The following is a 23231-nucleotide window of genomic DNA, read 5'->3' on the forward strand; positions in this document are numbered from 1 at the left end:
TCTACGATGCTGCCATGCACCGAAACTGCTTCGTTGCACACATTCTTTGATTCAGTAAATTTTAAGATCTCATCAGTGCTTTCATTTCCACTTCCAGCCAGTTTACACCACATCATAATGGAATGCAAAAAATATTTGTGTTTTTTAGGTCTTCATTTCCTTTTACTTCAGTGCCTGTAAGCCGTCTGTCTTTTCATGATTCATAGCTAAAGTTGCAGTGGAAGCAAGTGGAAAAAAGGAAGAAGCTCAGTTAAATAAAAAACAGCAATTTGTGGTAATTGGTAACTAAGTGAATGACGCTCATGCTGTGAGTAACTCTCTGTTACTGCCGTCTCATCCTGGGCAGTAAGTCCAGTGCTGTCAAGCAGGTAAACCATTAAAAGCGCATTCACACCACACATTCCTCACATTTCAATGAAAATCATGGCCACGATCACCTTCCATCGAGTACAGAGGAACTGGATGGACCAGCTTGTCTCCATGACGACCTGCTGCTACAGACAGACTTTTTTTCTTTTTTTAAAGGACGGACTGGTTTTCTGGACAGCAATAAAATAAAAACAATCAATTAAAGCATTGTGCCAAAACTGCGCTTACATAACTACATTCTATATTTTAATGCGTATATTCCTCATCCTGTAATTTATAAAAAATATACTTAAGTTAAATCTGGCCCTACACTATGTGAAAGCTACCTTATTATCCTTTATTTATCCAGGTGAAAAGTCTCATTGAGATTTAAATCTCATTTCATATCTTATGTTTACCAAAAAAAAGCAACTCAAGCATGCCTCAGAGAAAAAAAGCAACTTATGTTTGTGCAACAGTTACATTAAGCAGAGATACTTACTTAAAGCATAAGTTGCCAGAGCTTAGTGTGCAAAATGAAGTGAGTTCTGTGAAATCTTAAGTTAAATTCAGTTAATATGCCTGAGTTTATTTCATGTAAAAGTACATCAACGCTGGAAAAGTGATTCACAGAGGCCTACGTTGTATATTTTAAAATCCAATCCAATCCAACTTTATTTATAAAGCACTTTAAAATGCCCAGCACAGGACAAAGTGCGGTACAGTAAATAAATTAAGAACAATAGAATAAAACAAAACAGTAGAAAATAAAATACATAATACACAAAAATTAAAACAGCCCTATATTTAAAAACAAGATAAAACCGCATAGAATAAACTAAAACAACCAAAATGAAAATAAACTAAAACCAACATCTCAAAAAGTGTCAAAGGCCAGGGTGAAGAGATGGGTTTTCAGGAGTGATTTAAAAAACAGGCCTGTCTAATCTCTAAAGGCAGACCAGCTGCCTAAGATGAAAGAAGCTTTAATCCAACTGTCAAGCTTCAGTTCAGAGTCCACTTTGACCCCCAGGTTTGTGACAGATGGCTTATTATACTGGGCCAAGGTATCTAAAAACACATTGGGGGTCTCAGTGGGGCTACCAAAAACCATCACCTCAGTCTTTTTGTCATTAAAATTTTAAAGGTTAAGAGACATCCAACCCTAATGTCATCAAGACACTGAAGTAATGGCTGTATGGAATATGTGCCTTTTTTCTTTAGAGGGACATAGATCTGACAGTCATCAGCATAGAGATGAAATGCAATGCCATGTTTTCTCAGTATAGAACCAAGAGGGACCAGATACAAAGAAAAGAGGAGGGGCTCTAGAACTGAGCCCTGTGGGACACCACACAAGAGAGGAGCGGGGGACGACACATGGTCACAGAGACAGACACAAAAAGTTCACCCAGCCAAGCAGGACCTGAACCACTCCAGTGCTGTGCCCCTAATGCCCACCCGGTGCTCCAAACAAGAGAGTAAAATGGCACAATCCACTGTATCAAACGCAGCCGTCAAATCTAAAAGCACATGAACAACAGTTCCCAGCGTCAGTAGCTAAAAATATGTCATTAAAAACTTTTAAAAGGGCTGATTCAGTGCTATGTGAGGGTTTAAAACCAGATTGGAAAACGTCTAAATCATTTTCCAGGAATGTCATTAATTAGCTGTGAGCTATCTTTTCAAGAATTCTGGAAAGAAAAGGTAGTTTGGAGATAGGCTTGTAATTTGCAAAAATTGCAGGATCAAGAGCAGGTTTTTTAATCAGGGGTTTGACTAGAGCATGTTTAAAATCTTTAGGGCATCAAACTAACATCAGACTGTGTTTTACCAGCTCAAGAACCAAAGGTCCAACTGCTGGTCACACCTCTTTTAAGAGTCGAGGAGGGACATCCTTGGAGACCCTGCAGGCTTAAAACGACCAAAAATCTCCTTTAAAGAGAAGAGAGTCACGGGCTCAAACCTGTCAAAGACAGCAGCGCAGGAAGTAGAGACTGAGGGGTCATGAAGGAGAGATTTGAGACCTGTGGAGGAGACCTTCACAATAAAAAAGTGTAAAATATTTTCACAGGCTGCAGGCGAGGGCTGGAACCAGTCAGTATGTGGTAAGAGTACTATGAGGTCTTTAAGGTAAGAGCTCTATATGTTGGGTGACAGGGATCTAAGTTATTGTGTTAGTTGTACCTCTCTAGATCGTAGCTGTTGTTGGATATCTATTAAAACCTTTCTTTAAATTTAACATTTGAAAGAGAGAACCTTGAAGATGAGCACCGAGGCATCAATCAGTTCATCTGTTTCAGCAGCTAAATCTTAACACAAAAACACCAGAAAACATATCAAATAGTGAAAGGAATCAGCAACAACAAAACAGCCAAGTGTTGGACTCTATTATCATATACAGTCTCCTGTTTTTAGAAGCACAAAATGATGTGAACAACCTGAAGTAGTTTTAAATGTAAGGTCTGTGGGACAGTTTGAAGTGTAGAACCCATGGACATTACCAAGTGCTGTGTTTCCTTCACTGAGATGCTCCGTTAGGCCTTTTACTGCAGCTACCTTCAGCTGCTGCATTCAGTTTTGAATCTAATAAATAAAAAGCACGCTCTTTGGGGCTGGAATCAGATAGCCGACTTGGCCACTGAAGAATATCCCATTTCTTTGCCCTGAGAAACTATTTCTTTTTTTCCTTTTGTGTCATCATTCACTCACACTGTGAAATACTGTGTGCACAGTTTTGCGGCATTTGGCTGAATTTGAGCAGAGAGTATAACCCTGTATACTTCACAATCCACCCTGCTACGTCTATCAGCAGTCACATGATTAATAAACGCTAATGACCTTGCTCCACTGGTTCCATTTAAGAGTGTACATGACTGCTGATTTGGCCACTCCTTTTTCTGTTTCTCGGACTGGTTTATTTTGATTGTTCAGCCTAATGATGGCTTTCTTTACTTACATGGACATGTCTTTGGACCACATGTTTAGAATTCCAGTTAACAATAGCAAATGAAAGTTCAAGACCTGAAATCAACTCCAGATCTTTTATCTGATTAGTTAGTTTGAAATAACAAGTAAGCAGGCTTTACTTGACCTTGAAACAGTTTATCACTTAATTGTCCAAGTACTTCTGAGAACGATGTATCTCCAATAGTTAACTCAGAAATTTAAACCCACTGAATTAAAGCTGAAAGTCGGCACTCCAATTAGATATTGATTATCTGGTCTAAAATCCACTGTGGTGGTGCACCGAAAAATGTATTATTGTCCAAAAATTAATGTATCTAACTGTGTCTGTTGCTGGATGACATGAAAATAAAATGTAAATTTTAAACCACATCATGTACTTAGTTATTGTAATGCTCGGACAAACTGAAGGCCTAAACTTTATCTCAACACTATTGTCAGAAAATCAGAATATTTTTATCAAGAATTTTATGTTTACTCATTATAATTTCTCCATTTTTAAGCTTACTGGAGTGAGTTTACTATAATGCACTTTAGACCAATCAAGTACATTATTAATATACTGATAACAGTGTATATTAATAACAACGAGTAACTGCAGCTTTGAATTGACTATATGAGCATCACAAATTAAATCCTTCTAAAATGTTATGAAATACAAAGTAAAAAGTATAAAGTGTTTTATAAAACTGAATATCAGTGTAAAGGAAACATACTTCTACAAATTATTACTCTGCTACCAGCTGTAATCAACCCCAAATACCCACAGGTTGTTAAACTGTGATGCAGAGTAGATAAAATGCTGTTACAGGTTACTTTAAGGGGTTAGCTCATCTGTTTAAGACTTTTGACCCCTTTTAGCCAAAATCAAATTTATGAGTATCCTGCTTCCACGTTTCTCATCCTTCACTATCCTTAAGAAAGTCACACCAAGGAATGAAGGTTTTCCTTCAGTAATATCAAAGATTTATTTAAGATTAAAAACATGCATTTATCACACAAATGTAATGTTCCAATGTGAGCTAATAGCTAACTGAACAATTATCCAGAGGGTTGAATATAACTCTTGTGATTTGTTTTGTTCAAGCACCTTGCATACATTAATGGAGAGAAAGAGTTGATTACTTTTACAACACGTTATAGCGCAATCATATCTTTGCTTGAAGTTTTTCTAATGTTTTCCAATATTACGTCCTGTGAGGCTGTGGGAGTGTGTGGGTGGGGTGTTTGCCCGCTCTCCCCGCCTCCTCCTCTCTTGCCACTCCTACCCCCTCTGTCTCTCTCACTCTCCTCTCCCCAGGACACAGCTGCTTCTGATTAGCCTCGTTTGCCACCTGACTCCAGTCAGCAATCACCTCTGAGGCTATTTAAACTGGGGATGAGCTGTGAGCAGGGTGGTTTTTTCCCTCTGTGGCTCTACATGTTTTTGTGCTAGGTTTTGGACAGACAGCCTCCTTCTGACTAGTGAGTAGATGGGCTTGTGGGCCCTGAGAGTGTCTCCCCGTTGTGAGGAGTAGGGTGGGAAGTGCCTCCCTTTTTTGTTTAGTAGTCTTCTTGCCTTTTGTTGCTGCGAGTGTTTCCTTTGTTTCTTTGGCATTGTTGGTAAAATGGCGTTGCCGGCTCTTTAAGTTAATGTCGTTTGTAATACACCTGTACCATTTGTAATAAAGCTATATTAATACAGAACAACTCTGTCTGTTTTCCTTTTCATTCTGATTCTGGACTCATTTGTTACTAGTCCCCTCACTCACATGCCTAGACCCCTTCGGGGGGAACGTAACAATGTGGGGGCTCGTCCGGGATATGAATGGAAGGAACAGCAATTGAGTTTTAGTGGGTTGTTTGCCGGTGGCCTGGTTAGTTGTATTGTATCTGCTGCACTCTCTCCAGTTAGCAAAAGGGGAGTGTCTAGCTGAGCGTAAGCTCCTCCTTCAGGCACTCATCTTTTATTTTTCCTTTATTATTTTCGGAGTAATCCCGGGTGGGGATCAGTTCCCTGTCGGGGGTAGGCTTGTCGGTGCTTTGTGCACTTGATGCTTAGCCTTTAAAGTTGCCTCGAGCCTGGTACACTCCAGAAGCTAACTAGGCTAAGATTTTAGTAGGCAGGTCTGGGCAGAGGGTCGGCGGTATTTTTATTTATTGGTTAACCTGTGGCCACACATTTCCCGCCTGTTTTTCATTTGTGTATTGGAGGTGGTGCTTCTTTGTTGTTATTGTTAGCCTCAGGTAGTTTTTGTTTTAGAGTTAATGGCTACCTTTGATATTGCCGTGTTTAAGGAAAACCCCTCGCTTGTCCAACTGGACGCCTGTAGGAAGAGGGATTTGCATGAGGTGGCAACATTTTATAGCATTTCTGTCTCCACAGCTCTGCGTAAGGCTGAGCTGAAAGCTGCTCTTGTGTCTGGCTTGGTGGAGAAAGGGATAGTGGCCTTGCCAGTGTCTGCCAGTCCACTTGAGCATGGTGCAGCGTCTCAGCCTGTTCCGCAGGTGCCAGCTCAAGCTGTAGGTCCATTGGTATCGACACCTGTTGCTCAGGGGCTGCCTGAGGACAAACCCATGACATTGCCTCGCTTCGAACCTCTCTCCATTGAATCAAGTGTAGGCTCGAAGCAGGATGCTAAGCTCTGTGTACGCCTGGCTCGTCTCCAGTTGGAAAAGGAGGATCATGAGAGGGAGTTCCAGCTAAAGAAAGAGTTGGAGCTTAGGCGTTTAGACGCAGAGCTTGCTAGAGCCAGGGAGGTCGAATTAAAAAAGGTGGAGGTGGAGGCAGAGACAGCTGTTAAGTTGCGACAGCTGGAACTCCGGCAGGCTTCCCTTCCTCCGACTGCCTCCATTCGTCAGGCAGACACACCGTTTGATGTAGGGAAAAACAGTTGTCTGGTTCCGATGTTCCGTGACACTGAGGTCGACAGCTGCTTCGAGTCGTTTGAACGAATAGCCACGGCCTTGCACTGGCCACGGGATTCGTGGGCCATTTTGCTCCAATGTAAGCTGGCAGGTAAGGCTCAAGAAGTTTGTTCCTCGTTGTCGGCTGAGGACAGCTTGGACTATGACAAGCTGAAAAGTGCTATCCTGCTGGCTTATGAGCTGGTCCCAGAAGCCTATAGGCAGCGTTTCCGGGGGTTGAAAAGGGGACAGGGTCAGTCTTATCTTGATTTCGCCAGGGAAAAAGGTGTTCTTTTCGATCGGTGGTGTGCGGCCTGCAAAGCCACTGACCTGGCTTCGATCCAGGAACTAATGCTCATAGAGGAATTTAAGAACTGCATTGCTGAGCGCATCGCAGTATATATTAATGAACAGAAGGTTTCCTCGCTACAGCAGGCTGCGACGCTGGCTGATGAGTTTGCGCTCGTCCATAAAACCAGTGTCAGTAGGTATGACCGGCGCAATGCCCCAGTGAAGGCTAGCGAGGTGCCAGTTGCACAGCACCCAAAGAGTGAGGTACTTGTGTTTCGTCCCAAGGCAGACCGAAAGTGTTTTTTCTGTTTTAAGTCTGGCCACCTGATCGCAGATTGTGAAGCTTATAAACGGAAACAATCAGTCTCGACTTCACGTAAACCAAAAGGGGTCGGGCTGATTAAAACCATGCCTCCTGTCAGTAGGCCCCCCTCCCCTGAGACCCCGGATGAGTGTTTTAAGCCCTTCATTTTTAAGGGGACAGTTTCGCTTTCTGGTAAGACCAAGGATAAGCATGAAGTGACCATTCTGCGTGATACTGGTGGCTCACAGTCCCTCATACTAGCTAGTGTGCTTGAATTTAATGAGAAGTCTGACTGTGACTCTAGCATCATTGTAAGAGGTGTTGGGATGAGTTTTGTGCCTGCTCCCCTCCATTGTATTTGGGTACAGAGTGAGCTGGTGAGTGGTTTCTTCTCAGTGGGTGTGCGGCCTTCTTTCCCGATTAATGGGGTGGATTTTATAATGGGAAATGATATCGCGGGTGGGAAAGTTTATCCTACCCCTGAGGTGACCAACAATCCTGTTATAGAGCCTGTGTTAGATGCCCTCAGCCTGCAGCACCCGGATGTGTTCCCGGTGAGCGTTCTGACTCGTTCACGTGCCCAGCAACAAGGTGGGGGGGTTGATTTGTCAGAATCAGTGATTGGCTCTATTCTAGAGAAGGATGTGATGCCCTGTACTGATGAGGGAGATAATGGAGCCTTAGAGGCAGCTCAAAGTGTGGTTGAGCCAGCTCCTGAGTCTGGAGCTCCTTTTCTGCTCACCCGGGAAGCACTTGTGAAGGCTCAGAAAGAAGACCCTTCATTAGTTAAGTGTTTTACTGCTGCAGCTCAGGATAAGGGTGGTGAGGGGAGCAAGAAGCAGACATTTTTCGTTTGGGAAGGTTTATTGATGCGCAAGTGGACCCCAAGGCTTGGAGAAGACTGGAGCGCAGTGCAGCAGATGGTGGTTCCGACAAGTCTGCGGTGGCATGTGCTACAGTTAGCACATGATCATGCATGGTCAGTGTTAGGGAGTTTTTGTTTTATTTGCTTATGCTTCAAAAGTTATGTTATACATATTTCACCAGTTTTCTGTTTTGACAGGAAGCTGACCCTGTGACACTGACAAGAGACCAGCACAGAAATACATATCCGCAGAAGTTGACTTGCATTATATTATTCTTAGAAATTGACCTGCAACACACATACTCTGTGTGACACACACACACACCAGGACCTGCGGGACAGGAAATGTGATTATATTTGCATATTGACGATGTAACCTATAAAAATAAACGAATACTGCAGTTCGGTGTGATTTGCTCTGAGCTTTTCACCCGTGCAGCACGTTAACCTACACAAGTGTCTCATTGTTGTTTATTCACCTGACTGTTTGTTAACTGTAAATCTCTGACAGTCAGGTCATTTGGGTGTCACTAAAACATATGACCATATACTGCAGCATTTCTGTTGAGTGTTAATTTAACACTCAGGTGTGGACCCATATAGACACTCTCTAGTGTTTATTTAACACTGGAGATTTTGCTGTGTATGGGCCAGCGACCACGAAACTCATACATATAAAAAGAAAACAAAGTTGTTTTTTTTTCCACACCGATCTCAAGTAGCTGGGCACCACTGAACTGTAGTCATGCATGAACTGTAGAAAAATCTATTAATCCAAACTTTAATTCACATTTATCTATTTTTCCAAAATCTATAAATCTCGTGCTAAACACGTAGCTTCAAAATATTTAAACTGAAAACGATAAAAAGCATTCTGCCCCTCATGAATAGCAGGCTCTAGGACCCTTTCAGGATAAATAAGGCACAGCGTGATATCTGTAACTCATTAACTCTGTTAAATGTTGCCTTGCAACAAGCAGGACTTTGGCCAGTGAAACCACAGCATCAGTCTGTGGTTTCTGCAGATATTGAGTAATGCAGGCTTCAAGGCACAACTTTTATATAGAGAAAAGCACAAACACGGCACATTTATACTAGAGAAAATTTGAAAAGGGTATAAATCCTACAGTATTGAGTACACTTCTGAATATGATTGTAAGCAGTTCCCTGCTTACAGTAGGTAACCGTCAGATGAAGTGTAGATAAACACCGATGAGACACAACATTAAAACCACTGACAGCTGATGTGAATGACATCATTGCTACAATGCAACAGTCTGCTGGGAATCATTCAGCCCGTTCATCTTACTTTGACGTGTACCTCCCCCCTAAAGGTTGTTCTATACACAATACTACATTACTTTGGCAATGACTCGGTGGAAAGTGCTTAAAAACCACTCGAGTAACTTTAATTAAAGAGCCCATGGAGTTGACACAGGACACAAAGAACGCAGTTCCAACATCCCAGGACACACCCAGACATCGCCTGTACATTTCCCAACGAGCAAGAGCTGTTTACGCAGCACAACAGAGACCTACACTGTACATAAGGCATGTGGTTTTAATGTTGTGGCTGATCGGTGATTATTAGTTCACAGGTTTACGCGTTTCACTGAGTCTGCAGTGCTGGGGGGATGTTCAGGGCTGAGCCAGGTGGCAACGCCCAGTTTTCCGGGCTCTGGTGGGTCTGTAGCAGGCAGTAAAGCTGCTTTAGGTGGGTCACAATGTTATCCTTGATGTCTGGGATGGAAATCTGGAGGCGGATGCTGCCGCTGTCAAGTGATCGCGTGTTGTCACTAGAAAACATCTCGCTTATCATTCTGGCCACCACTGGAATGACCTGCAGGGTGAAAGAGGGCCGTTAAGTGTTGGGAAAAGACACTTCGCAATCTTCTTTGTTTAAAAATTTCAAGATAGAACACTTATCATCTTTGGTTTCTTAAGATTCTTTAAACTTTTGGCTGTCATTTTGTATGACTTAGTGACATTTTATAGGCAAAAAGACTCAAAAATTATTTCTGCGTGATGCGATGACACGACTCCATCGTCCTTTGATGACCATTAAATTATGTTACACATTTCTTTACCTGGACCATGATAAGTTTCCTCTCCTTGGGTCTTCCATCTGGCCACTCCTCCCCGAAACACAGATTGATCTCATAGTCAGGAGTGATTGGTGCCTGACCACGCTGTTGAGCTATCACACCTGCACAGCAAACAAAAAAGATATATTTATAAAAAAAATGCTTTTCCACAGGTGCTCAAACTCATTTTACATTGCAGGCCACACCTGCCCACCTTGATCTTAAGGCATGGGCCAAACCGCTGAAACTCCCATTTTTGTTAGTGTAAAGATGCTTAACTACACATTGCATCTCATTTATTAAAAAGAAGTGACATTAATACATACCAGCGAGAAAAGACTCAAGACAGAACAGTTTGACCTTCCTCTGCCGCTCTATGAGATTCGGAGCAGCTGGATTTGGAGCGCAGGGGCCAGACCAGTACACCTTGCACTGACAGAGACGGACTGCGTAGATATCGTGGCCGTTGACCTCCAGGATCAGACCTCTGTCCATCACGTCCAGAAGGCGGTTAGTGAAGACCCTCTGCTTGTCATTGGTGATGTGCTCCGTGGTCGGAAAGCGTAGCTGTTCCAGGTTCACTGGGCCGAACAGCTCTTCCTGATTGACCATGGGCCCGAGGTCTCCGTAGAACAGCCTGCAGCCTAGCGGGTTGCTGACTGTCGCTGTAGGACACATCTCCTTCCCTCTGTAAAGAAACTGCACCTCCAGGTCTGTCACTGGGTCAGAGATGAAGGTGGAAGCGTGTTAAAAAGGAAAATGCAATAAAACTATATTTTAGGTAAAAACAGAAAAAGAACTAAGCTTAATTTTTGAAAAAGGAGAGGTCACAGGGAAGCAGAAACTTCAATTTTACGACCATGGTGCACATACTGGACACATATTCTCAATTAATTAATAAAAAGTTCTGTTTATTTAAAAACAACAACAGGAATAGTGACATCTTCAAGCTTAAAGCAGAGGAGTTGAAACTATCTTTTTATAAAACCAGCAAGTATTGCTGTCTAGAGAAGAGGTTTTCTGATGTTATATTTTCCTAATTTAAACCAATCAAATGTCATGAAGTTCAACTGCACTTGGGGAGCTACAGCAGGTATCCCCTACACCTCAGCCTGCCACAACAAAAAGCTCAAATTATTATTTTAAGTTGAAGTCTGCCAAGCAAGCAGGTGCAACAGTTCACACTCACTTGGAAGGGAACTGATCCACATTTCGGGAGAGGCAAACAAGCCGTCGGGCAGGGGAGGGGGCTGCAAAGACGGATCGGGCAGAGTAACTGGGGGCATGTCGTGTGTCGTTTGCTGCATCTCCACATCCACGGGCTCCTCTTTAGGCCAGGGTTTAACAGGCTCCTCTTTGGGCCAGACCTCGTTTGATGGGGGACAGCTGGGAGGCTGCATGGATGACTCAGAACCCATCGGAGACCACATAATGAGAGGAGAGGGGGTGCCTACACGAAGAAAATAATTCATTTACTGTTAATAAGCAATCAAACTGGACATTGCAGAAACAGGTGTAATGTTTTTAGACAAAGCCATTCACCATTAGATGGGTATGGAGGCAGAGACTCTGGAGTATCTGGAATATCTTCCTCAAGACCATCATCATCCCCGGGTGTCCAGGGGCCAGCATCTGAAGAGCCTGCGGAGTGAGGGAGGTGGCAAATACTGCAAAATTAAAGATGAACGAAGAAAGACGAGAGCGAGCCGCATTAAAGAGCTCTCATTTACCGTGGTTGCTGAGGGGCTGAGGGATGTCACAGACATCATATATCTTCCAAGGATTCATGGGGATCTCTTTGGTGCCGTCATAGACGAGGTTGAATTCTCTGCTTTTGTTCAGGGCACATCGAAGCTGAGCTTTCCACTTTGCAGGATCAGGTTCGTCAACTCCCTCCTGGAACTTTCCGGTCTCCACAGCCCATGCCTGGGGGAATATTTAGACCAAATGAAGGGATCAGTATCACACAGTTATTTTAATTTCTATTTATGCACAGTATGCACTCACTTTAAAAAAATAAAAATAAAACCAGTGTTCTTTATTTACTGAGTGATGCTGGGTCAGCATGTTTGTCAGGAAACAGCTGTATAATGTATTCACAGCTATGTCAGAATGAAAAGACTCAAGCCCAGAGGCTCAATTTTTCACGAGGTACACACACCTCGTCACAACAAAGTTTATGCTGATCAAATTCTGTTTTCTTTTCTTTAAAAAAAAGTTTACTTATTTATTTTTTTTAAGAAAAGAAAACAACCTCATGAGCCACAACCTTTTCCCTTTATGCCTCTCCTGTTTAATTTGGTAGGTTTACAGAAGAACAATAAAATAAAACACCTACATAAAGTTTCATTCAACATGACCCAGAGAAACAAAATAGAACTGGGCTGCAAAGCCAGACGTTTTATTAAAAGTCCTACTTATTATTATTATTATTATTAGAGGGTATTTTTTTAAAAGGATATTAACCAGGAATGAATTAGCATAACCCCTGCTTAAACCTCCTCACTGTCTCTGCAGAAGTACAAGTTCTGATCAGGTATAAGGAATAAAGTCACACACACAGGCAGACACCCCTCTTTTAGTGAATCTTTACCTTAAAGATGGTGTCCTCATCCTCGTGCTGGGGTGTGTGCCGTGTGGCGTGTTTCCATGGGATCCTGAAGCGCATGTTCTCACGGTCAAGCCACGTCAATCCCGGGTAGCGCCCGCTTTCCACCTGCGCGACCAGCCAGGGCTTCAGGCGGACACGCCGAGGGGTGACTGCCATCCTCACTGCCGAGAAAACCCAAGTGAAATCAGTCCACCCTCAGAAGTCTTAATAACCCCCCCACATCCCCCCATGATCTTTAGTGCACCCCACGGCAAACTACGCTGCAGCACTTATCAGGGGGAAACAAACATTTTAGAGCTGCTGGACTTCAGCTCTGGCAGACGGAGCGACCTTTCAGTTGTTTGCCAGATTACTTACAGACTAGGCCTCGTATGACGATTTTGCACGGTGTGTTTAAATAATATGTGAAGTGCAGTATCTGTGTGTCAGTCCAATCCAGTCCAAAAATCAAACACCCGACGCAAGCAAACACGAAAACAAAAGACGACACACATACCTGTGGGCAAAGCAGGAAGTTGGAGATCTCGTCGGCCTGTTAACCAGCAGCTGGAAATAACAGCGCTTCGGTGGGTCCAAACTCCCCACCAATCTCCCCTCGAAGCGAACTCACCGATTACCGGTTCGACGAAAGGCGACTAATAACAACGACAGGCGGAGAGCTGGAGCTCAGAATGGCTGATGTTCCTCACTCCTTTGGTCCTTCCCTTTCCACACCGAAACTCAGGTAGGAGTGTGACGTCACACCGGCGGCACACCTTTTCTGAGCAGCTGGGTGATCGTTTTTCACCAAGCATGTGGACGGGGCACTTTATTTTTCCACGAATATCTCAGCTTATCTCGACGAGAACGACATTTTTTATTTTTGTCCTTTAGGAATTTATTTGATCAGATTCGTAATTTGGATACTCTACATTCCTTTTGATATTTATTTATAATATGTCAATAAATAAATAGAACGAGATACACCGTGCTTTTTGGGACAATTAATATTAAGAGCTTTTTTGGCGGGGGGTAAAGCTGGCCTTTTTGGGAACACTTAAACTAATTGTGTCCTGTCAGCTTTACATGCTTATTTTTTATACTCACACACTTGCTTTGTTTAGCTAAGAAAAGCGCGACCGGTGTGACATGACTCAGCTGGCAGGAAAAGGAGGCGTTTCGACGAAAAAAACAAAACAAAACAATGCACACAATGAGTTTGCTCCAGACAAGTGGACGGTTGATGATGATCCTATCACCATTAGGAGCCAAAAACAGGCCGACAATATCAAACCACTCCCTGAAACTGCTCATGGACTGCAGAAAGCGTGTCACTTGGCCCGCTATTGTGATTTTTCCCGGTGTTGGCACAGCATACATCATGTGCTTGTTGCTTCCTGTGTGATGCTAATTGTGGGTGTTTTTTTTTTTTTTCTTTTGCTTGGGGCGATAGGGTCAGTTTACTGCCAACTGCCTGCAGTATCACCACGATCTGTCTGATCCAGTGCGGTTAACAGATGTTTCCAGTTTCTCCCAACATAAATGTGACCCCAGGGGCTGCAAAGGGTTTAATAGACGATTTCATAGATACAATGGGAGGCACTCCAAGAACTGAGATACAAGCAAAAGTCATGCGCAATCACTCATTTCTTTATATGTAGAAGTGGAAATTGGGAATAGATGCAGCAATGTGTTCTAAATTGTACCTTTAGCTACTTAGTTACTAGCAGCCTGCTGCAAAAACACATAATTTGTTCCAATTTCTTTAGTTGAATCTATAAAAAATGCCAACAATAAAAAAACAACAACAACTATCTACATCAGATGAACAGTACCTGAAAGTCATGTCCACAAGAAATAAGTTAAAAAAAAAAAAGACATGACACAGGACCTGAGGGATGAATTTGACTCTTCAGTTGATCCGTCTCCTGTTCACTGAAATCCAAATTACACAAGAACTGGAATTCAGTGAAAGTCAGTGGCAACAGCTGTTATGATGTGAGGAATCCAAATTTGAAATTCTTGGTTCAAATCATGTTGAGTGTGGGTATGGTGTTAGGAGAGAGGTACAACAGTTCTGAAGACTAGTTAAAAATTACAAAACAGCTTGCGTAAGAGAGGGTGTTCATATGAAAATCATCCTGCCAAATACTGACTTCCAAGCTTCAGAGAACTGTCCAAATTCATTTTTGCCTTAGATACTGTTTTTCCAATGTATGTTTGCACGTTTCAATGAAATGCTGCATTTTTCTGCATGTCGGATAATAGATTTAACAAAAACACTGGCCGGAGTATGTGTGAGTAAAATGCAATGGAAATATATTAAATAAAATGTTTATTCATTCACATAAATAATCATTAAGGACATCCTGCTTGGTATAAACTGAATGTACCAATCAAGTATTTTATTCTACCGGATTCCATTAAAATGAACATTTAAAAACTGTTCAAAATTACATGGAAAAGTTGCATGTAATTACTGCAAATTAGATAAAGTCAGCATTTTGGATTCACATGATGAATCAGAATCAGAATCAGAAAGGGTTTTATTGCCAAATGTTGAGCAGGTTTACAACATTAGGAAATTGCTGCGGTGCTTCAGTGCAAACATACTGTCATAAATTGCGCTTAAATAGACATGAAAAAATAAAAGTAAGAATAAGAATTAAAAGTGCTACGTAGAAAGATCAGTGCCAAAACATGGAATGATGCAGTGAACACAGCGTAGGGTCATGTGTTAGTGGTGGGAACAGTCATACGGTTATCCTTCATGTGTCCAACAGCAGAGGGGAAGAAACTGTTCTTATCGCGAGAGGTTTTGGTGCGAATGGACCGGAGCCTCCTGCCTGAGGGGAGCAGGTCAAACAGACTGTATCCAGGGTGAGAAGGGTCAGCTGAGATCCGAGCTGCATGCAGCAGTGTCCTGGAGGTGTACAGGTCCTGCAGAGATGGGAGTCTACAGCCAATCACCTTCTCAGCAGAGCGCACAACACGCTGCAGTCTCTGTTTGTCCCTGATGGTGGCTCCAGCGTACCACACGGTGATGGAGGAGGTGAGGATGGACTCGATGATTGCGGTGTAGAATTGCATCATCGTCCGTGTTGGCAGGTTGAATTTCTTCAGGAAGTACATCCTCTGCTGAGCTTTCTTGATGACGGAGGTGATGGTGGGCTCCCACTTCAGGTCCTGGGTGATGGTGGTACCCAGGAAGCGGAATGAGTCCACAGAGGTGATGGGGGTGTCAGTCAGGATGATGGGGGGGAGTGGGGCTGTGTGCTTCCAGAAGTCCACAATAATCTCCACTGTCTTCTGGGCATTCAGCACCAGGTTGTTGTGGCTGCACCAGGACACCAGACGTTCAACCTCCCTCCTGTAGGCAGACTCATCCCCGTCCGAGATGAGCCCAATAACGGTGGTGTCATCTGCAAACTTGATTAGCTTGACAGACTGGTGGGTGGAGGTGCAGCAGTTAGTATACAGGGAGAAGAGCAGAGGAGAAAGAACACAGCCCTGAGGGGAGCCGGTGCTGATGGTCCGGGAGTCCGAGACATTCTTTCCCAGCCTCACATGCTGCTTCCTGTCCGTCAGGAAGTCAGTGATCCACCGGCAGATGGGATCAGGCACATTCATCTGGGAAAGCTTGCCTCGGAGATGGTCTGGAAGGATGGTGTTGAAGGCAGAGCTGAAGTCCACAAACAGGATCCTGGCGTAGGTTCCTGGGGAGTCCAGATGCTGCAGGATGAAGTGTAGGGCCATGTTGATGGCGTCATCTACAGACCTGTTGGCTCTATATGCAAACTGCAGGGGGTCCAGGAGGGGGGCCGTGAGGGTCTTGAGATGGGAGAGAACTAGGCGCTCAAATGACTTCATGACCACAGATGTCAGAGCCACGGGTCTGTAGTCGTTTAGTCCAGTGATCCTAGGTTTCTTGGGGACAGGGATTATGGTAGAGGACTTGAAGCAGGCAGGCACATGACATGCCTGCAGTGAGGAGTTGAAAATGCCAGAAAACACTGGGGCCAGCTCGTTTGCACAGTGTCTGAGGGTGGCAGGAGACACACCGTCTGGGCCGGGAGCTTTTCGAGCATTCAGCCTCTTAAACTGCTTCCTCACATCTGCTTCATGAATATGAAGAGTTGTGGTGGGAGGAGGTGGTGTGAAATCCTCTTTTGTGTGGGGTGAGGAGGGGGGTGTTGTAGGTGAACAGTTTGAAGGTGGTGATGGCTCTGTGGAGGGGGGAGAGGTGGGGGAATTAGTGTCCAAAGTGCCTCTATTGTTGGGGCCGTTGGAGGTGTGAAGGCTGCCTGATGGCTCGTCAAAACGGCAGTAGAAGTCGTTGAGGGTGTTGGCCAAGAGCAAATCGTCAGTGGAGTGGGGGGTTTTAGGCTTGTAGTTGGTGATATTCCTAAAACCTTTCCACACAGAGGCCGAGTCATTCTCTGAGATCTGCTGCTGCATCTTCTCAGAGTGCTGATGTTTAGCAACGTCCACTTCTTTAGTGAACCTGTACTTGGCCTCTCTGTAGCAGTCCCTGTCTCCGCTTCTGAACGCCTTTCTCTTTTCCAGCCACAGCTTTTTGAGTTTAGGAGTAAACCAGGGTTTGTCATTGTTATAACTCACCCTGGTGCGTGATGGCACAATGCTGTCCTCACAGAAGTGGATATAGGAGGTGACAGTGTCCGTAAACTCGTCCAAGCTGTTAGAAGCAGCCTTCATTGTGTCCCAGTCTGTAGACTCCAAACACGTGCGAAGCTCCTCCACAGCCTCGTTGCTCCACAGTTTTTTTGTCCTCACGACAGGTTTGGAGAGCTTCAGCCTCTGTCTGTACGCGGGGATTAGGTGGATCATGACGTGGTCAGAAAGTCCGAGTGAAGCGCGGGACACCGCGCGATAGGCCCCGCTGATCGTGCTGTAGCAGTGGTCTAATGTCCTCTCCTCTCTGGTCGGGCATTTAATATACTGCTTATATTTCGGAAGCTCATGGCTCAGATTGGCTTTGTTAAAGTCCCCAAGAGCAATGATGAGAGAGTCCGGGAATGTCCGCTCCATGTGGAGTATCTGCTCCACGAGTGCGCACTGAGCTGCCTGCGCATCCGCGTCTGGCGGGATGTAAACAGCTGTTGACTTATGATAAGTGGAAGAGGATTGATGGATGATGGATAGCACACATGTAGCATTCAATTCATTCTTTAGTAAAATTCATTTAAAGGTTTGTAACAAAAATATCATGTGAAAAAAGATTTTGATCACAAGTTTATTTTGTTTTTTTTAAAATACAATACTTTACTTTTCTTACAGTTATAACCAGGGACGTGCAGAGAGGTTTAAAGGGGCGGGTGCTCAAAGTTAAAAAGGGGCACATTGAACCATGCTGAATAACAACAACACACATTCATCAAGAATCTAATATGGGAAGGGCAGGGCTGTGTTGATCTGAGACTGTAGACATTAAAAAGTCCACAGGAGAGATGGTAGCTGATTAAACAAGTGTCATGAGATAATAACAAAATGCAAAGATTGGTGACAGCGCTTGGAACCATAAGGCAACGAAAAACTGTGACATAAACTCAGCTCTGCCTGTGAATCCCTCTTTGCTTCTCTTCTTCCTTCCTTCCCATCATTTCATATATCACTCTCCACTTGCTGTCTATCTGAGAACAAGGCACAACTTGCTATTGCAATAAACTATAATCTAATTATCCACACCTAACAACTCTTGCACTTAATCTATAATAAAATGATGACAGAAAAATGTTATAGCACTGCCTTTAGTAGCCTCATACAGCTCCTACTGTTTCCTCCTCATGTCCTTACCAGCCATGTCTGCACAATGTTATATCATGAGTAATATTTTTTTAAATCCAGCTAAATAAAACACACACATGCACGCACACACAGTGACATTTTAGACCTTCTTCAGAATACTGTATATACTATGGGCATCCTTACATTATTATTTATTACTAGAGCTACAATAATAAAGCAATGAGGAGGGGGAAGTAATAAATATGAAATAATGTATTTATGATGATTCCATTTGTTTCACTATCCACTCTGTGCAGGGCAAAGCTTATTGCATTTTTAAACTGTAGAGATACAATCATTTTACTGCTGTAAAATCCAACTTTTGTCTTATTTAAAATATAAATCTAATATAATCTGCTTCTTAATGTATGTTCTTTAAAATACAGCGTGTGTTTTTTAATATATTATAATTATAATAATTATTATGTGGACATGCATATTAGATCGTTTTTTAGTGAAATATAATCCCTCCAGAAAGGCAGGAAATGCCCAGAAACTTACTTTAAAACTAAATATGTTCCCTAAAACGGTGACAGAGCTACAGACCCATGACAGCCTTACACAGGTAGCCAGCAGCTGTGACCAGCACTACTTGTGCAGTTAATAAAAGGACAGGTAATGTTTGTCGCGCTGTTGCACACACAGCACGCTCGTTTGTTTCAGTTAGTCAGTTGCAACAAGACAGCTTACCAACGTGTACGTAATAAGCTAATACTCCTGTGTGCTACACACTACAGTGTACGCTGTACACCTACTTACTGGTTTTGTCGCATCAGTCTGTGTCTCTGAGTTAACTTGTGTTTCTCCTACAGCTCCGGACCGCAAAAAATGCGCGTGCTCTTTGTGAGCTCGTTCCCGGCTCGTAACCAGCGCGTTCTGCCGTCGAGGGCGATCATTGGTTAAATGTGATCATGTGACTGATGCAAGCCAGATCCTTTTATTTAGCAAAACTGTGATTAATAGTTAAATATTATTGTTGAGGGGCACAGACAGGACTCCGCACGCACACACACATAAAATAAATAAATAAATAAATAAATAAATAAAATTTAAAAGTTGCCTCAACAAAAGGGCACTTTGGGCACTCATCAGGAAAGGGGCGGGTGCTCAAGCCCCTCTAGCCCCCCTGCACGTCCCTGGTTATAACCTGTTACTGTAATCGAAATAACAAGCCACAATAAAGTAATGTGATATTTAGTATCCCAATATTTGATTGTCTGTATGTTGCCAATGCAAACAATGGCAAAAAGCAATGAATTAATTCTATGTCCCTTTATTAGCACTTTGCCCTTCAGATCAATCTATTGACCTTGAAGGAGAGGTCAAAGGTTAAATATGACAGGAGATTTTAAATCTTTCAACATGTTAACACTACACACCACACTTATAAGTCTTTGGGTACACTTTGGCTTGCATACACCTCAGTGTTAATTGTTTACATGACTCCACTCTCCTACAAGGTTTTATCAGAATTCATTCACAACTCTTCAGGCTCTAAAGTTCACAGACAAAATTATGGCACGCACTCATAAACGGTTGCAAAAACATAACCTGCTTGGCTCAGTTAATAACAATCTAGTAGTAAAATAGTGCAGCTAGAAATCGGTTTCTCTGTGTACTCTTTTTGCTTCATGAAGATATCACCACAACCTGGGATGCAGTCGCTGCAGTTGTGACATTTTGTTTCATTTCACACATCGGTCATGTTGTCTTCTTCTGACTTCCTGGAATTACGGTGAATAAATATGACACAGGAGATCCGGGTTAACAAGTGACTCAAACTGACTGCTTCATTGTTACATTTGTCAACCAGCAGGTGTCAGCTTAGTGTCAGTTATCGCTGCTTTATATAATTCTCCCTCTGTAGGCATTATTGAGCTTTTTGGTTGTTATTGATAGGTATTGATAAATATTATTTATCAAAAAGGGTGTGGATTTATGCAACTCTTTATGATTACTCAAAGCTAATGCATTCCTCCTTCTTTTCCTTTTTTCTTCAATATGTCTGTGCTAAAAAAAAACAAGCAAAATTATTGTAACATCAAAGCTGAAAAATTTAATCATGGTTCACAAATCGCTCATAAATAATCGGAACAAATTAGCAAAATATCCAGAAGTTGTTGAGATAGTTCAGTTTGGAAGAGTCGATGTTGTAATTCCTACTCGAATGGTTGAAAGAGTGAAAAACTTCATATAATTTTATGTTGATAAAACAGCAGCATAAACTATAAATCAGGACTGAGTACGCGTGGATAATCTTCTTCCTCGGGTTGTAGTCCTGTCACTGTCCCACAGGTGAAATCAGCTGGCCTGAAGTCCCTCAGCCAACACAGTGAGTCTTCTGCTGCTTCTGTTTTTATGCAGATGTTGATAAGAACTACATTCAAGAAGCACTCAGAATATTTCCCTATAATAACACATGTCTTTTCTCCAGTCTTATCTCTGTGATCTCTCAACTTACCCATTTAGGGGAGACCGGGGACAGTTGTAACATTTTTGACATTTCTGTCTGTAAATTGGAGCTCGTTGAAGGTAGTGGATTCAAAATGTAATGCAAAGTATTTACATGTCTCTGCTATTAAATAGTGCAGCTATTTTCTCTGCAGCACAATTACCCATTGCATGGTATGGTCTCAAACACGAAGAGTGAAATGTTACAATTAACCCCATAGTCTGGGTTAGTTGTAACATATCCTGGGGTGAAATGTAACACAATGAAATAAGGGTACTAACAAAACATTAACATGTAATCTTTGTTTATTCAACACATGAATGCACTTAGAGCCATTTATGTAGCTGTGTGTGTGTGTGACAGAATGCAGAAATCTAGCTTTTGAACATATTCCAACCCCCCAAAAAAGACAAATTATGGAATTTTCTGCAACTGAATATTTCATTCATTTTGGTTGGTCTTCCTTGAGTTTGGCCTCATTGGCTCAGTGGGCATTATAACCTACAACTCTTGCACCAATTTTGAACATAACAATGAAGCTGAAAAAATGTAGTTGTTCACCAGCATCGCAATTCCATTACTTTTTATCATGGCTTACCTTGGTGTGGTTTGCAAAGTGCTTCAGAAAGATGAGGAAATCTGTTTCTTGCACCCATCCTGACTTATTTCCACTATCAATACTTCCTACTGGTCCATCTCTGACACAGAGGTCTGCATAATGTATGTGTGGGAACACAAACAGTGGAGGAATTGTGTTGCCAATGGCATTAACTGCATATACAGTGGGGCAAAAAAGTATTTAGTCAGCCACCGATTGTGCAAGTTCCCCCACTTAAAATGATGACAGAGGTCAGTAATTTGCACCAGAGGTACACTTCAACTGTGAGAGACAGAATGTGAAAAAAAAAATCCATGAATTCACATGGTAGGATTTGTAAAGAATTTATTCGTAAATTAGGGTGGAAAATAAGTATTTGGTCACCTCAAACAAGGAAAATCTCTGGCTCTCACAGACCTGTAACGTCTTCTGTAAGAAGCTTTTCTGTCCCCCACTCGTTACCTGTATGAATGGCACCTGTTTGAACTCATCATCTGTATAAAAGACACCTGTCCACAGCCTCAAACAGTCAGACTCCAAACTCCGCCATGGCCAAGACCAAAGAGCTTTCGAAGGACACCAGGAAAAGTATTGTAGACCTGCACCAGACTGGGAAGAGTGAATCTACAATAGGCAAGCAGCTTGGTGTGAAAAAATCAACTGTGGGAGCAATCATCAGAAAATGGAAGACATACAAGACCACTGATAATCTCCCTCGATCTGGGGCTCCACGCAAGATCTCATCCCGTGGGGTCAAAATGATCATGAGAACGGTGAGCAAAGATCCCAGAACCACACGGGGGGACCTGGTGAATGACCTGCAGAGAGCTGGGACCAAAGTAACAAAGGTCACCATCAGTAACACACTACAACGGCAGGGAATCAAATCCCGCAGTGCCAGACGTGTTCCGCTGCTGAAGCCAGTGCATGTCCAGGCCCGTCTGAAGTTTGCCAGAGAGCACATGGATGATACAGCAGAGGATTGGGAGAATGTCATGTGGTCAGATGAAACCAAAGTAGAACTTTTTGGTATAAACTCAACTCGTCGTGTTTGGAGGAAGAAGAATACTGAGTTGCATCCCAAGAACACCATACCTACTGTGAAGCATGGGGGTGGAAACATCATGCTATGGGGCTGTTTTTCTGCCAAGGGGACAGGACGACTGATCCGTGTTAAGGACAGAATGAATGGGGCCATGTATGGTGAGATTTTGAGCCAAAACCTCCTTCCATCAGTGAGAACTTTGAAGATGAAACGAGGCTGGGTCTTCCAACATGACAATGATCCAAAACACACCGCCCGGGCAACAAAGGAGTGGCTCCGTAAGAAGCATTTGAAAGTCCTGGAGTGGCCTAGCCAGTCTCCAGACCTCAACCCCATAGAAAATCTGTGGCGGGAGTTGAAAGTCCGTGTTGCTCGGCGACAGCCCCAAAACATCACTGCTCTCGAGAAGATCTGCATGGAGGAATGGGCCAAAATACCAGCTACTGTGTGTGCAAACCTGGTAAAGACCTATAGTAAACGTTTGACCTCTGTTATTGCCAACAAAGGTTATGTTACAAAGTATTGAGTTGTATTTTTGTTATTGACCAAATACTTATTTTCCACCCTGATTTACGAATAAATTCTTTACAAATCCTACCATGTGGATTCATGGATTTTTTTTTCACATTCTGTCTCTCCCAGTTGAAGTGTACCTCTGGTGCAAATTACTGACCTCTGTCATCATTTTAGGTGGGGGAACTTGCACAATCGGTGGCTGACTAAATACTTTTTTGCCCCACTGTACAAATGCGACCAGTGAACCTCTCTCTGCTGATGTCGTTGCCCCAACTTGTTTAATATAAGTTAAAGTAATAGTGTGGTAAGTTGTAACATCTGCATTATTGTTACAACTAACCCAGACTGTTGCTGTTACAACTGACCCAGACTCCTATAGCCATGAACTAGCTAACATTACAGCCAATGGCTAAAACATTAGCACTAAAGACCTACACAGAATATATCCCCATAGACATACAAATAACATAATTTAAGTTT

The 23231-nt window shown here is 42.8% G+C and overlaps 2 protein-coding genes across 2 annotated transcripts; one reads left to right on the forward strand and one right to left on the reverse strand.

Moving 5' to 3' along the window:
• The first annotated feature begins 4270 nt into the window (after positions 1 to 4270).
• LOC309706891 (uncharacterized protein) lies at positions 4271 to 7949 on the forward strand. The gene is made up of 2 exons (XM_082533879.1): positions 4271 to 7775; positions 7860 to 7949. Exons 1-2 carry the CDS (start codon positions 5563 to 5565, stop codon positions 7873 to 7875), a joined length of 2229 nt encoding a protein of 742 aa, XP_082390005.1. The 5' UTR covers positions 4271 to 5562; the 3' UTR covers positions 7876 to 7949.
• Positions 7777 to 13180, reverse strand: LOC309706892 (interferon regulatory factor 6-like). The gene is made up of 8 exons (XM_082533880.1): positions 12853 to 13180; positions 12339 to 12517; positions 11476 to 11671; positions 11288 to 11386; positions 10935 to 11195; positions 10072 to 10464; positions 9749 to 9867; positions 7777 to 9501 (listed from the first exon to the last, which is right to left on the reverse strand). The coding sequence occupies exons 2-8, from the start codon at positions 12510 to 12512 to the stop codon at positions 9271 to 9273; spliced, it is 1473 nt and encodes a 490-aa protein (XP_082390006.1). The 5' UTR covers positions 12513 to 12517; positions 12853 to 13180; the 3' UTR covers positions 7777 to 9270.
• Between the last annotated feature and the right edge of the window lie 10051 nt (positions 13181 to 23231).

Source organism: Aulonocara stuartgranti, assembly GCF_965226115.1.
Source record: "Aulonocara stuartgranti genome assembly, chromosome: 5".
Taxonomy (NCBI): Eukaryota; Metazoa; Chordata; class Actinopteri; order Cichliformes; family Cichlidae; genus Aulonocara; species Aulonocara stuartgranti.

Coding starts and splice junctions, on each gene's coding strand:
- LOC309706891 (XM_082533879.1), top strand. CDS start 5,563: ATGGCTACCTTTGATATTGCCGTGTTTAAGGAAAACCCCTCGCTTGTC.
- LOC309706892 (XM_082533880.1), bottom strand. CDS start 12,512: ATGGCAGTCACCCCTCGGCGTGTCCGCCTGAAGCCCTGGCTGGTCGCG. Junction 10,465..10,934: donor GTGGATCAGTTCCCTTCCAA/GTGAGTGTGAAC, acceptor TCTCTGACCCAG/TGACAGACCTGGAGGTGCAG. Junction 9,502..9,748: donor GGAAACTTATCATGGTCCAG/GTAAAGAAATGT, acceptor TTCACCCTGCAG/GTCATTCCAGTGGTGGCCAG.